Source organism: Pteropus alecto, unplaced genomic scaffold, assembly GCF_000325575.1.
Source record: "Pteropus alecto unplaced genomic scaffold, ASM32557v1 scaffold39, whole genome shotgun sequence".
In the NCBI taxonomy this organism is placed as follows: Eukaryota; Metazoa; Chordata; class Mammalia; order Chiroptera; family Pteropodidae; genus Pteropus; species Pteropus alecto.
The window spans coordinates 9,623,980-9,637,523 of record NW_006443568.1 but is presented as its reverse complement, the minus strand read 5'-3'; the positions used below and the strand labels follow the sequence as shown (position 1 = coordinate 9,637,523).

The 13,544-nt window shown below is 39.4% G+C and overlaps 1 protein-coding gene and 1 pseudogene across 1 annotated transcript in view; one reads left to right on the top strand and one right to left on the bottom strand.

The window, feature by feature from the left end:
* Positions 1–13,544, bottom strand: part of AUNIP (aurora kinase A and ninein interacting protein) — a 20,162-nt gene extending 6,618 nt beyond the window's left edge. The window contains exons 1-2 of the mRNA XM_006924409.3: positions 13,345–13,544; positions 446–587 (exon numbers count right to left, since the gene is read on the bottom strand). Of these exons, the coding sequence (XP_006924471.1) occupies positions 446–587; positions 13,345–13,422 (220 nt within the window). The 5' untranslated portion in view covers positions 13,423–13,544. The remainder of the gene's footprint in view (positions 1–445; positions 588–13,344) is intronic.
* LOC112472976 lies at positions 6,637–6,755 on the top strand (annotated as a pseudogene).

Genomic DNA, 13,544 nt, shown 5'->3' with positions numbered 1-13,544 from the left:
ACATGATGAGACACGAACCAACTTTATGCCATCCTTTCTAAGAAAAAAGCATCGTTGACCCTTGACTGATTTGAGAAACTTCATACAGAAATATCAATTATCAATTAATCTTATACAGACCACTCATTGTAACCAATCCAAGACTTATACCTAATTAATGGCAGGTCAGCCCCCCTATGTATCCCCAACTCCCAAGTATACCTTTCCTTGCTGCTCCAGCAGGGAATACAAATATTTAATATTAAACTGAGCAAAACAGAACCAGAAAGGTATGTCTGTAAAAGCATGTATATATTGCTCTTCAAAAGGTGATTATGTTTTATAACCTCTTCTGATAGGTGAGCTTAATTTAAACAATGCCCTGGTGTCCCCACTTATAAATGTTCCAGCATGAATAAATGCACTCCTTTTTACTCCCTGAGTGCTCCCACACAGGTCACCATACCTGGCTGCAAGGTGAAGAAGGAAGTAATACTGGTCTGCCGAACGCTTGCAGGTAGATTTCTTCTTTGAGTACAAGAGAACTTAGCCTTTCTCTCTCCAGGAAAGGGTGTTAGAATTTTGGTGCCTGACATCATTAAACGTGTCTGAAAATAAGGAGAAAAAGAGTAAGAGACCCTATTAATATCAAAACAGCTGCCAGACAAGTTGGAAGTAGGCCTGAATCCTGAATTCAAATTCAGTAAACAACAGTGACCCTCTGGGAACCACACAGGACCCCTTGGACTCCACTCAGACCTTTTTTTCTAGGTAGTTTTTAATATGCATTATCTTCTACCATTTCCTGCCATACTGATGGTATGCTTCTCTCAGGAATCATGTATTCCAACTATAGCCCAGTCTTTTTGCTTCCCCACGGAAATCAGTAAGGCTGACAAAACAAACAGGATTTGTTGAAGGGATTCTGGAGATGATGCTCTCTCCTTTAAAAATAATTAATGATTGAACATCAGCAGTAGTTGATGCATTTCAATAGTTTTCAAATAATCCCATAGTGGTTAAGAGCATGGTTCCTGAGTCATACAGCTTGGGTTCAAATCAATCCCAACTCTGCCACTGCCAGTTATTAACTGTGTGACCCTCTGCAAGTTGCTCAATCTGTGTCTCATTCTTATGTGAGAAATGGGACAATAACAGTACCTATCCCATAGGGCAGTTATGAGGATTAGGTGAATTAATTCACATAAAAGTCTTACACAGTTCCTGGCACATAGATAGCATTCAATAATAGCTGGCTATTATTAGGAGGAAGAGCAATGAAATAGCATTAGTCTTATTATTTCGTCTCGGGCCCCTCTATACTTTAGAGTATGAATTGGAAGAAAGGCCACAGAGGTTTTGAAAATATCAACTTTCATAACCTCATCCTTATTTAGTGTGATTTATTTTTGTTTCTCTTTGCTTGTTACAGAATGCCTGAGAATCAGAGAGACTAAAGTTATATTCAATTCAATTTGCCTGTGAAAGCCAAAGAAGAAATGGGATTTGTCAATATTCAAGCAGCAAGTTGGAAGTAGGCCTGAAACCTGAACCCAAATTATTCTAGCCGATAGTTGACTTCATTTTTACTTTTGGAAACTAAGATGTACTTAAATGGTTAAAAGAAGAAAGACATCCTAGATGTAAAGTTCATACTTTGACTTTTAGTACTAGTACAGAAGCTTCTCTTCCACCATACAAAAACTAGAAAACTAGATAAGATACATGAAATAACTGATTTTTGACAGTGGGTAAGAGACAGTACAAGACTGTCATCCCTGAAAAGGATTTTTGAGAAGGAAACAAATGGATGAACCCTAGGACCACCTTAGCTTTCTGCTTGGAAGCACCTGTCAGACTGCAATGTATGGAGTACCCAGGCAGAGCACCACAAGTTGCTACTAAATTTAGGGAAGCTGAGGCGGCTGGTATTTGCAGCACAGGAAACTACATCCAGAAATTTACATAGAGATACCTTCAGTCTATTACTGAATACTAACCTACGCATGTGTTAGGTGACACCCCATGGGGCCAGACAGAGAAATGCCAAGAACTGCAAGCTCAACACCTAGAGCTCACACAGGGCTGGGATAGTTCTAATCAGAATAGAAGGACCTCTTAAATACCAGGGGCACTCAATAGATTTCTCAGGAGGAACACCCTTACCCTTAGAGCTAAACTAACTTTAGAGAAAGGCTATTCAAACCTGTCTTAACAAAGCTTAAATGCAAGCATTTAAAGTAGCAAGCTGATTAGCAAAGTAACTACCTACCCTAAACAAATTTCAGTATTCTTTAAAGACAACAAAATCCAGATATTCAACAATGTAGCACTCAAGATGCTAGCATGCAATAAAAAATTACTAGATATGTGAAGAAGCAGGAAAACATCCATAACTGGGGGTAAGGATGGAATGAATTAACAGAAACAGATCCAGAAATGTCAGGAATAACAGAATTAGAAGACAAAACCTTAAAACAGTTACTATAAATATGCTCGATAATTTAAAAAATATATGAAAATGAGAAATAGAAGACATAAAAAATTCACTAAATGAGTTAACAGCAGATTAAAGACTACAGAAGAAAATAACTGAACCTGAAGACACAGCAATGTTAACTATTCAAAATGAAGCAAAGAGAAAAACAAACTGAAAAAGAATAAACTGAGTTTTAATGACCTGTGGGGTATCAAGCACACATATAATTAGAGTTCCATAAAACGACGTAGAAGAGTAAAGAAAATATATTTGAAGAAATTATGGCTAAAATTCTTCCAAATTTGAAGAAAACAACAACTATAATAGTCTTTGTCAAAATGGCCAATACAACATCTCCCATTTCACATGCTCTTCTTATAATATGACCATGCCATTCCTCCCATCAAGTGGCAAGATCCATATTCCCTCACCTTGAACCTGGGAAGAACTTTGTCACTGCCTGACCAATAAAGTAGGATAGAAGTAACACTACATGATTTCTAAAACTAGGTCATAAAAATGCCTTACTCTCTTAAGATGCTCATTCTTGGAATCTACCCACCATGCTATGAGAAAGCCCAAGCAGGCACATGACTCCTTAAATTTTATGAAAGACTCATCATAGATATGTGAAATTGTGTGAGTTAGTATGCCAACAAGTATTTGAGCACCTATATGCTAAGTACAGAGAAAATAGTGATGAACAAAACAGAGTGATTCTGCCCTGGTAAAGCTTACAGCTTAAGGGAAAAATCAGGCAAATTAATAATAAATAGTTATTTAAATCACTACAAGTATGCTAAGTCCCATAAAGAAGACTTACAGAAAACTACAGATTATCAGATAGCAGGAGGACCTCAATTAGCAAAACATCTGGGAATAAGGCTTTTTACCAGGTTGTACATATTTAGTAGGAGCAGAATGTTTCCTTCTTTAGGTCAGAATGATGTCACGAGTGATCTCGCCCCAGTTATAGATCTTTCAGAAGACCACTGGCTTCAAGAATCTACATTTATCTCAGTGGAATGTTAAGGCTCTGAGTAAGAACAGGTCATCTGGAACTGAGAGGGGCCCAGGGACAAAGTCTTTCAGCAGATTATCCCTACTTCAAAATAAAGGCAACCCCAGTGTATATATTACACAGGGTAAGAAAGCCTGTCTGACAGGCATAGGGTTCCTACAGGATCAAACACCTAGGTGAGCCATAGCATAGATAGGAACAATTCTCACTCTATAAGAATGCCCTAAAGAACTTAACTTGAAGGAACGCGTTCCTTCCAAACCAAATAATCTCCAGTCCTTTAGTATATCACATTCACGGTCCCATCAAGTTTTCTTCTTTCAGAGTGGTGGAAGGAAAATCTGACTTCCTCTAACTATGGAGCTCCTGCTGTTCGTGTTATCCCAAGGATCCCCTGTGACGTATTCCTACAGAGTGATGTTTTTTGTTTGTTTTGTTTTTGGCTGGAAATCATCACGAAAGTGTGACCCTTACTTATATTCCACAACTATCAAAGCAGATCTGGGGTCATATACTTCACCTCTCTGTCCATTAGGAAATGTTTTCATTCTTTCACATTTAAATTCAGTTTAGCTCTCATGCTTAATTTCATCTGATAATTTATCTATAAGTTTGTGTTAAAATTCTGCTTCCAAACCAATGTAATTCTTTTTTAATGATTTATATGGCCTTCAGAACAAGTCTAGTACACAACTTCCTTTATTCATAATGGTCGCTCTGGTATTAAATTTATGAAGTCTTAAATTTATAGTATGAAGTCTTACTTTCTACATCAATTGACACAGCTCTGAAATACACAAATGTATTTCATTGTTTCTGCCATGCTACCTTCTCCTTTATGCTACCCAGGGCTCATATTCATCTCTTCCCACTTCTAAGGGTCAGAAAGCACCATCACCATGTCGTCCCTTACTTCTTAGTCTCTCATAGCATGAATTTGATGACATTTTAGACAAAAACCTTTCCTGATCAGTCACTATCATTCATGCCTCACCAAGTCAGCCTGGAAGGATGATGCCACCTTACAAGAATGTCCTAAGTAAAACTGTTTAAGGAGTCTGACCTAGAAAAGCTTCCAAGATTCTTATCATTTCCAATATCAAACAGCTCTGTTGAATTAATAACAAGGTATTAATTCAAAATTTACTTTAAACTCTCCAAACCTGAAAAACAAACAACACACTGCCCTAGTTTAAGATTTCATAAACTCTTGCCTAGTCCTAGTCTTGCCTTAACTGGTCAGGCCCCCATTCGCTATCTGTTTCTATCAGTCCCACACCCAACATCTAGATTAATCTTCTTAAAGAACTGTGATCATATTGTTCTGCCAATAGTTTCTCTGTTACCTATAGCATAAAAGGTAAACTCAGACCGTACACACTGATATGATTCCAGTTTGCGTTTTTCTCCATTACGAAAAACCCTTCATGCACCCTGTAACATAATACTCAGCTAGATGCCAGTCCCTATTACGGCCTTCAACTTCTTCATTTCTGTGCCTCACATAGAAGGGCCTTTTTCATACCCAGCTCTGAATTGCTATGTATTCTTCAGCTTAGCTTCAAGATTTCCTGATTCCCACAGCAAGATGTGATTGCCTCATCTTCTGAACTTGGCATTTATCACTTGGTACTTCAAGGCTTATCCTACAAAATCCTAGGATCAATATCTGATTCACTTATTTTTCTTTCCATCCTCCACACAACTAGCTTAATACACATAGTAGGTACTTAATTCAATAAATATTTTAAAAAGAAGGTGGATATACAGGTAGGATATATTCCTGTTTCTGTTTTGTATATACCTATTCATTACATTTTTAATATTGACAAAGCTGTCAGAAAACACTAAGGCTTTTCTAATACTGTGACCAAGGTGAGCTCCTGTCACTGTAACTAGTGTCACACATAAGTTCCGAAACAGACAGGATGAGAGAGTACATCCATTGAAACTGTGAAGGTTTTTCCTCTCAAAGTAATCTAACAAACTAACAAAGTAATCTAGAAAATTACTCCAAGAATCTTCTCTAGAACCACCTGATACTGGTTTTTCATATAAACCTAATGAAAACTCAGTAAGAAAAAAGCACTTTCTTCTAAGTATCACAACTCCTAAGTTGGAGACCTGATATGTCTACACCCATTAATCTCATTAGCTAGGTCTCATGAAAGACCTAGCTAATGAGATTTTTCACACTTAAAGGATGTCATGCATGTCAGAGGTCATTGTAGTACAATGTTTTAGTACATTTACCATGAGTTTTGCTTTAATATGGACTATTTATTGAAGATCTGTTTAAATCTCTGATTTTAACTACTTCCAATATAACAATGGCCACATTACAGCCCTCTCAATAGCAGAGATGACAGACCAATGAAAGAAAAAAGAGTACTATGATCACTTAAATGGGAAAGAGAGTGCCTCAACTGAAATCCAATAGAGGAGAAATCCCCATACTGAAACAAATCCCCAAGTTCCCCTGGAAGGTGTCAACTTTGTGAAGAGAAGTATTATTCTTTATGTGCATGTGTATGTATGTGTGTGCACAATACATATATACAATTAACCTATAATATATCAATTCTCCCAATTTCCGAGCATTATTTCAAGTTATATTTAAAAACCTTTTTTTCTCTATAATCATCTTCTATTTAGGTAACAAGTTCTCGCTCCTAAATGTAAAAAAAAACTGAAGGGAAGATACAAAGGTCCTTTAACACAGGGGTCCCTAACACACACACACACACCCCCACTCCCAATCCCCTCACCCCACCATGCCCCCCCCAACTCCCAATCATGGATCAGTACTGGTCCGTGGCCTGTTAGGAACCCGGCCACAAAGGAGGTGAGCAGCATGCAAGCAAGCAAAGCTTCATCTGTATATGCAGCTGCTCCCCAGCACTAGCATCACCACCTCAGCTTCACCTCAAATCATTAGGCATTAGATTCTCATAGGAGCACCAGCCAAAAAGGTTAGGGACTATTGCTTTAAAAGGAAGGAGACCTAGAGGGCTACAGAAAATTGGAACAAAATCACGTCTTTAAAAACATATTTAAGAGATCCTTCTTGGACATGGTTCCATAGTGTAGTGGTTAGCATGTCTGCTTTACACCCAGAAGGTCCTGGGTTCGCACCCCAGTGAAGCCATGGTCCATGGTCTACGGCCATGCCACCCTGAACAAGCCCGATCCCGTCTGATCTCAGAAGCGAGGCAGGGTCAGGCCTGGTTAGTACTTGGATGGGAGACCACCTAGGAAGACCAGGTGCTGTAGGAATAAATCATGATTATAAATAAATAAAAAGATCCTTCCAAGCCCACATTTAGGTCATTCTTGAACATAACTACACTTTAGATATATAATTATATAGATTAATAATCCATCAAAAACAAATAATTTCAACTTCTATCCTAAATTAGGCCCTTGTTATTTCTTACCTAAACTTCTGCAATATCCTCAAATTCCTCCAGCCTAATTTTCAGTGTACCACTTACTTTCATATAAGCACTGTTAGGTTAATCTTAGACGCAGCTCTGGTTATGTCAAATGGCTTCCAGGAATTTCCAACAACATGGCACTAGTTTACCATCCTAATCTCACCTTCAACTCCCCTACCTACTCTGTAGCCAGACTGAATTACTCCCTATGTAAAAAAGTATCTTACCAAAGAGAGGTCTGGTCTTTGCCCTAGGCTCCTGGGAGGTAATCTCTTAAATTTCAGAATGTCCTGCCAGATAGGAGTATCTTTGTTTATCTGGAGGCCTTGGGCCACACTAGATAGTCTATGCTAACCATATGCTCTATGGTGGGGGCTTTGGCCATGCAGTATCAGCCTGACCTGCATAGGGGCGAAGGTCAACTACACAAGTAGTCGACCATGTCTACATGACCAAACCCAACAAAAATTCTGGACACCTAGGCTCAGTGAGCTTCCATGGTTGGCAATACTCTTATATTGTCACATATCGTTGCTGTGAGCAGTTAGTGCTGTCCATTATGCCACTGGAAGAAGACACTAGAAGCTTCATGCTTGGAATTCTCCTAGAATTTGCCCTTGGTTGATTTTAATCTATATCTCTTCATTACAATAAACTGTAATCATGATTATAACAACTTTCAGTGAGTTCTGTGAGTCTTTCTAGCAAACTATCAAATCTGAGAGTGGTCTTGGGGACCCTCAAACTTGGTGTCAGAAGTCAAAGTGGTCAAACATCTATTTCCTACCCCTGTGCCACTATTCATACAAATGCCCACTTCGTCTCCATTGCTTTCCAACAAACTCTGTAAGGACTGCCTCAAAGGCTACCTCTTCACAAAGCCTTTCTTTTTAACAGCTTTATTGAGATAAAATTCACATACCATAAAATTCACCCATTTAAGTGTACAAAGTGTTTTTCAGCATATTCACAGAGCTATGTAAACATCACAATCTGAGAACATTTTCCTTACCCCAAAAAGAAACCCTGTACCATTCATTGGCAGTCATTCCCAATTCCTACCCCAGCCCCAGGAAACTACTGATTTACTTTCTGTCTCTACAGATTTGTCTGTTCTGAACCTTTCACATATCCTACACTATCTGGTCTTTTATGACTGGTTTCTTTCACTGAGCATGTTTTGGAGGCTCATCCATGTTGTAGCATGTATAGGTACTTCATTCCTTTTTTATTAACAGCAAATATTCCATTGTATAGATATAACAGTTTATCCATTCATCAGTTGATGGACATCTGGGTTGCTTCTAACTGCCAAACTGTTTTCCAAACTGCTTACACTATTTTATGTATGCACTAGCAATGTATGAGGGTTCCAATTCTCCACATGCTTACCAAAATTTGATATCATCTATATTTTTTATTATAGCCATCTTAGTAGATGTGAAGTAGTACCTAGCTGTGATTTTGATTTGCATTCCCCTAATGGAGGGGGAGTGGGCATTTGTATGAATAGTGGGGCACAGGGGTAGGAAATAGATGTTTGACGACCCTCACTTCTGACACTAAGTTTGAAGGTCCCCAAGACCACTCTCAGATTTGATAATTTGCTAGAAGGACTCACAGAACTCACTGAAAGCTGTTATAATCATGATTACAGTGAAGAGATACAGATTAAAATCAACCAAGGGCAAATTCTAAGAGAATTCCAAGCATGAAGCTTCTAGTGTCTTCTTCCAGTGGCATAATGGACAGCACTAACTGTTCACAGTGTTATAGCCGCCAACCCCTGAAAGACACACGGACCACCAGAAATCAGTGAGTTATAAGAAACATGCTCTTTATTCAGCCAGCTGGGTCTGCCAGGGGTACACAGACTCCACAGGTTGGTTGTGCAAGCGGGGGTACAGAAGCAGAAAGCTTATTGTTAGAACATTATGTTCCCATGGGTGATAACCTATGTTCCTAAGGGCGATAGCCTATGTTCCCATGGGCAATAGCCAAGCAGTAATTTTCCAGCCAGCACAACAGCAACACCCTAGTAACTACTGATGTCGAGTATCTAATTCATGTGTGGATCTAAACATACCTATAACAAGAGATTGAAGTAATAGTTTTAAAGCTTTCTGCAAAGAAAAGCCCATTTTTGCCATCTGGAGAGTTTGGGAATTTTCAAAACCAACAAGTCTAGGATTCTTTTTAACAGGCTCTTCCTTTAGCTTCTCTCCGCTGACATTTTGTAAAACCAGCAAAAAGAAACTAGGTAGCACTTTCTTTCCACATTGCCTGGAAATCTCTTTACTTATAATCGCTCAATTCTTTGGTACATTTTCTACCTTCCACTTTACTGTGGAAAACAATGTTGCTAAACTTTCAGTCACTAAATAAGGATCCCCTTTTTCTCCAGCTTCCAATAAGATTTTTCTCACTTTCCTTTAAGCCCTCACCCACAGACTCCTGAAGGCCATCACACTTGGAGAATTAGTTTCTTAAAAGCTCTTCAAGCTTTCATTAGCACCCTCTTCAAAGCCCTTCTAGCTGCCACTCATTGCCCCATTCCAAAGCCACTCCCACATTTTAGGTTTTTGTTAGGCAGCTCTCTACTTCCAGAACCAAAATCTGTATTAGCTTCTATTGCAGCATTAACAAATTGCCACAAAACTTAGCAACTTAAACATTTATCTTACAACCTCTGTGCAACAGGAATTTGGGAGCTGCCTAGCTGGGTGGTTCTGGTTCGCAATCTCATTAGACTGTATTCAACCTATCAACCAGGATTACAGTATCCACTTTCAAGGTGGCTCGCTCACTGTTTTGGGCAAAGGTCTAGGTTCTTCACAACTTGAACGTGTTCACAGAGCTGCTTGAGTATTCTCATAAGTGGCAGCTGGCTTCCCCCCATGACATTCTATTCATTGGTCACACTCACACAGCCCACACTCAAGAGAAGGGGCATTAGTCTCCATCACTTAAAGGGAGGTGTATTAAAGGAATTTGTGGATATATTTTAAATCCTCCACCCATGATCAAATATAATCTCTTCTTCTAAACCCTTAGAACAGTATCCTAATGCCTCTGAGGTACTTACAGTCTATCTGTGTACCTATCATATTCCCTGCTGCCAGGGTTGTAACTAGCTTAATCACTTCTTTATCATCTGAGGATGTCTTACACATAAAAAGACATTGGATCAAGAGTTAGAAGACCTGGAAATCAAGCCTTAGAGCTGCACTTACTCTAATATGATCTTGAACACATCTCTAGCAGAACTTAAATTTAATCTGTAAAGTAGGGGTAATCTCACTGCTCACAAAGCTATTAAGAAGTGAAATAAAACATGTAAAAAAGTTTTACAAATCATAAGTTACTACATAAAGATCATATTGATAAACATTTATTAAGTACATTTATAGACTTTTATCAGTCTTACAGTACAAACCCCTAACAGTGTTGCTACCATAGACTTCAGTAGTTTGATTGTGCCTTTTCAAGTTCAGTGAAAATGAACTTTTCTTCTCTATTTTTGGTTCTCCTTTTATCATTTCAAGAAGTATCTGGGAGGTTTTTTTAAGTACATACTTTAACTGCCATTTTACTAGAGGTCTCCCATCCACCTTTGCTCTAAAAAGCTCAAAGTCTTCCCACTTATCCTCTCAGAGTGAGAAAGAGAATAAGGAACTATAACTCTATCTAATAGGTTCTGAAAGCAAAGCCTGGATAGATTAGTTCATTCACTCATTTGCTCATTCAATAAATATTTACTGAGTACCAAACAGTATTGGACACTGAAGAACTAATGGAACTTTCATTCTAGTAGGTGAAGAAAAACAATAAATGAACAAGTAAATGGAGTACAGTTAACCCTTGAACAACACAAATTTGAATTGCACAGATCCACTTACATGCGGGTATTTTTCAGTAAATACAGCTGGTCCTTCATATCCATGGGTTTCGCATCCAACCAACCACAGATCGAAAACAGTATTTTCAATCCATGGTTGGGAACCCATGAATGTGGAGGGCCGACCGTATGCTTTATTCTATGCCATTTTATATAAAGGACTTGAGTACCCTCGGATTTTGGTCCGGGAACCAATCTCCTGCAGATACTGAGGGCTGACTGTAGTTAAGTTTTGGAGAAGTCAAAATTTATATGTGGATTTTCAACTGCATGGCAGGTTGGTGCTCCTAACCCCTGCATTGTTCAAGGTTCAACTGTATATAGTATGTCTGATGGTAAAAAGTGGTATGGAGAAAAATAAAGCAAGACTAAAGTAGTTAGGGAGTATGAGGAGTAGGAGATAGGGAAAGGCTACTTTATGGTGGTTAAGAAAAGGACTTACTGATAAGTGGACATTTGAACAAATGAAGAAGCAGAGTCGTGTGGCATTCTAATCCTTATGGCACTTTAAGCAGAAGTCCCAAGCATGGGTGTACCTGGCTTGAAGGCCAATATGGTTGGAACAAAGTGAGGCATAGAAAAGAGCATGAGGCCTAAAAGGTGTGAGAAAGCATACATAGCCAGATCGTGCCTTGTGAGCCTTAAAAAGATTTTGGTTTTTACTGGAAGACAGGAAACGACTAGATGGTTTTAAACTTACTAGTGAGATAAGGGTCACTCTTGGCAATGGTAGAAATGGTAGGAAATGATGAGATTCTAAATACGTTTAAAGGCAGAGACCAGAGGATTTGCTGACTGACTGAAGGTCAGTAAAGTTAGAGTGTCAAAGTGGCATTCTCCAGCAAGGCTGGCCTGGAAACCAGATGACTCAGCCAAAATTTCTTATATCTTTACATGTGCACCTCCCTCTTAATTATGTCCCCTTCTCCTTTCCTGCTACATAGTTAAAAGGTAAGGAACTAAACTGCTGTTATAATGAAGGAGAAATATATTACTCTTTGTTATGACATTTTAAATATAATATGCCTAAGAGCAAATATACAAATCACATACTAAATCTTTTTACCACTTTAATGTGTAAGAAAACCTGTTAGAAATGTTTCTCAATATCTTCAAATAGAGGCAGCAAAGTTAAAATACAAAATTTGAAAACTATGTAAATTTAGCCTTTAAAAAAAACCCATATGTCTCACATGTGAAGCTCATCATATATTTAGTGAAAGTTGAGAAGCAGAACAATGTTTGATATAATCTTATTTCTGGGGGGAATATATATATATATTTATAGAAAATGTCTCAAAGGATATCTAATTGTTAATAGTAGCTACTGCCAATGAGGCCTTTATTTACTTAACACAATTCTATACTTTAAAAAAAAAAACATATTACACTCATAAAATAGACTAAAATGAAAACAAATACAGTATCCGCCATATCAAGGTCTAGAAAATGAGACCAAGATGCCACACTTCTGTGGGTAGTCAGCCCAGAAGAGAAGCAAACTTTCTCCAAATGTCAGTCCCTACCTTCTGGCCAGACAACAAACCGCCCCCATTCTACCCAAAATAGTAGAGTGCTGTTTAAGGATCAAGTGTGAATGAGCATGTTTTTGAAAACACTGGCCAGTAGCTACTACTTATTCATCTCTGACCTTGTAACTCAAACATGCGTCTACTTGATAGCTGCTTTTGTGCTGGCTAGAAAATTACTGCTTGGCTATCGCCCATGGGAACATAGGCTATCACCCATGGGAACATAACATTCTAACAACGAGCTTTCTGCTTCTGTATCCCCGCTTGCACACCTGACCTGTGGGTTGACAGGTACTGAATAGGAGAAAAATAGACTTTTGTGTTTAAGACAGACTGAGGAATGGGATTTAGGGCTTAAAAACCCTGTACCTCTACATTTTGGGGCTGCTTAATTTGGGGTCTGCGTACCCCTGGCAGACCCAGCTGGCTGAATAAAGAGCATGTTTCCTATAACTCACTGATTTCTGGTGGTCCATGTCTTTCAGGGGCTGGCAGCTACAACAACATATAATGTATATTAAGTATTTAACAGTATCTGGCGCCCAATGGATGCTCAATAAACAGGCCAGCTCCCCTTCCCGTCTCCTTTCTTTCACCGAAAGTTCCTGCAACCTGTCGGTCTCTCAGGATGAGAATTTACCAAGTTTACATATGCCCTCTTTCCCAATACTTCGGCCTCTTCTGCTGCCTTGCAGGAACTCCTAATTCCTCACTAGTCTGCCCAAACTCCTGAGAGCAAATTTTTTCTCCACCTCTCCCCATACCTCGAAACCTTGTTGTCCCAGTCTCTCCATACCCCTTCACAGCCTGCCTTCCTCATTTTCTCTTCACCCTCCCCACACCCCATTTGTCACCCTTTGTCAGACTCCACTCCCTATCACCTCTCAATTCCCAAAGCTGCTCCTTTCTCAGTCCTGGATTTTACTTCCATCACCTCTGGGTCCCCCAAACTCCCTTCTCACGCCTCCTGGCCCCTAACCCTTTCCCCAACTTTCAACCTGGACTTTCCGCCTCTTCAGGGCTGCCGCGTCCAGCCACACGCCGCAGGCACCCTCCTCTGGTCCTCCGCGTCTCATGGCCGCTGAAGTGGCCAAGCCAACCCGGCAAGGGGATGGGGGTCCCGAACTTCTCAGAGAATGACTACACCACCTCTGCCGACGTTCGGATCTCGCGCCAACGCTGGGGGCGGAGCTACGTC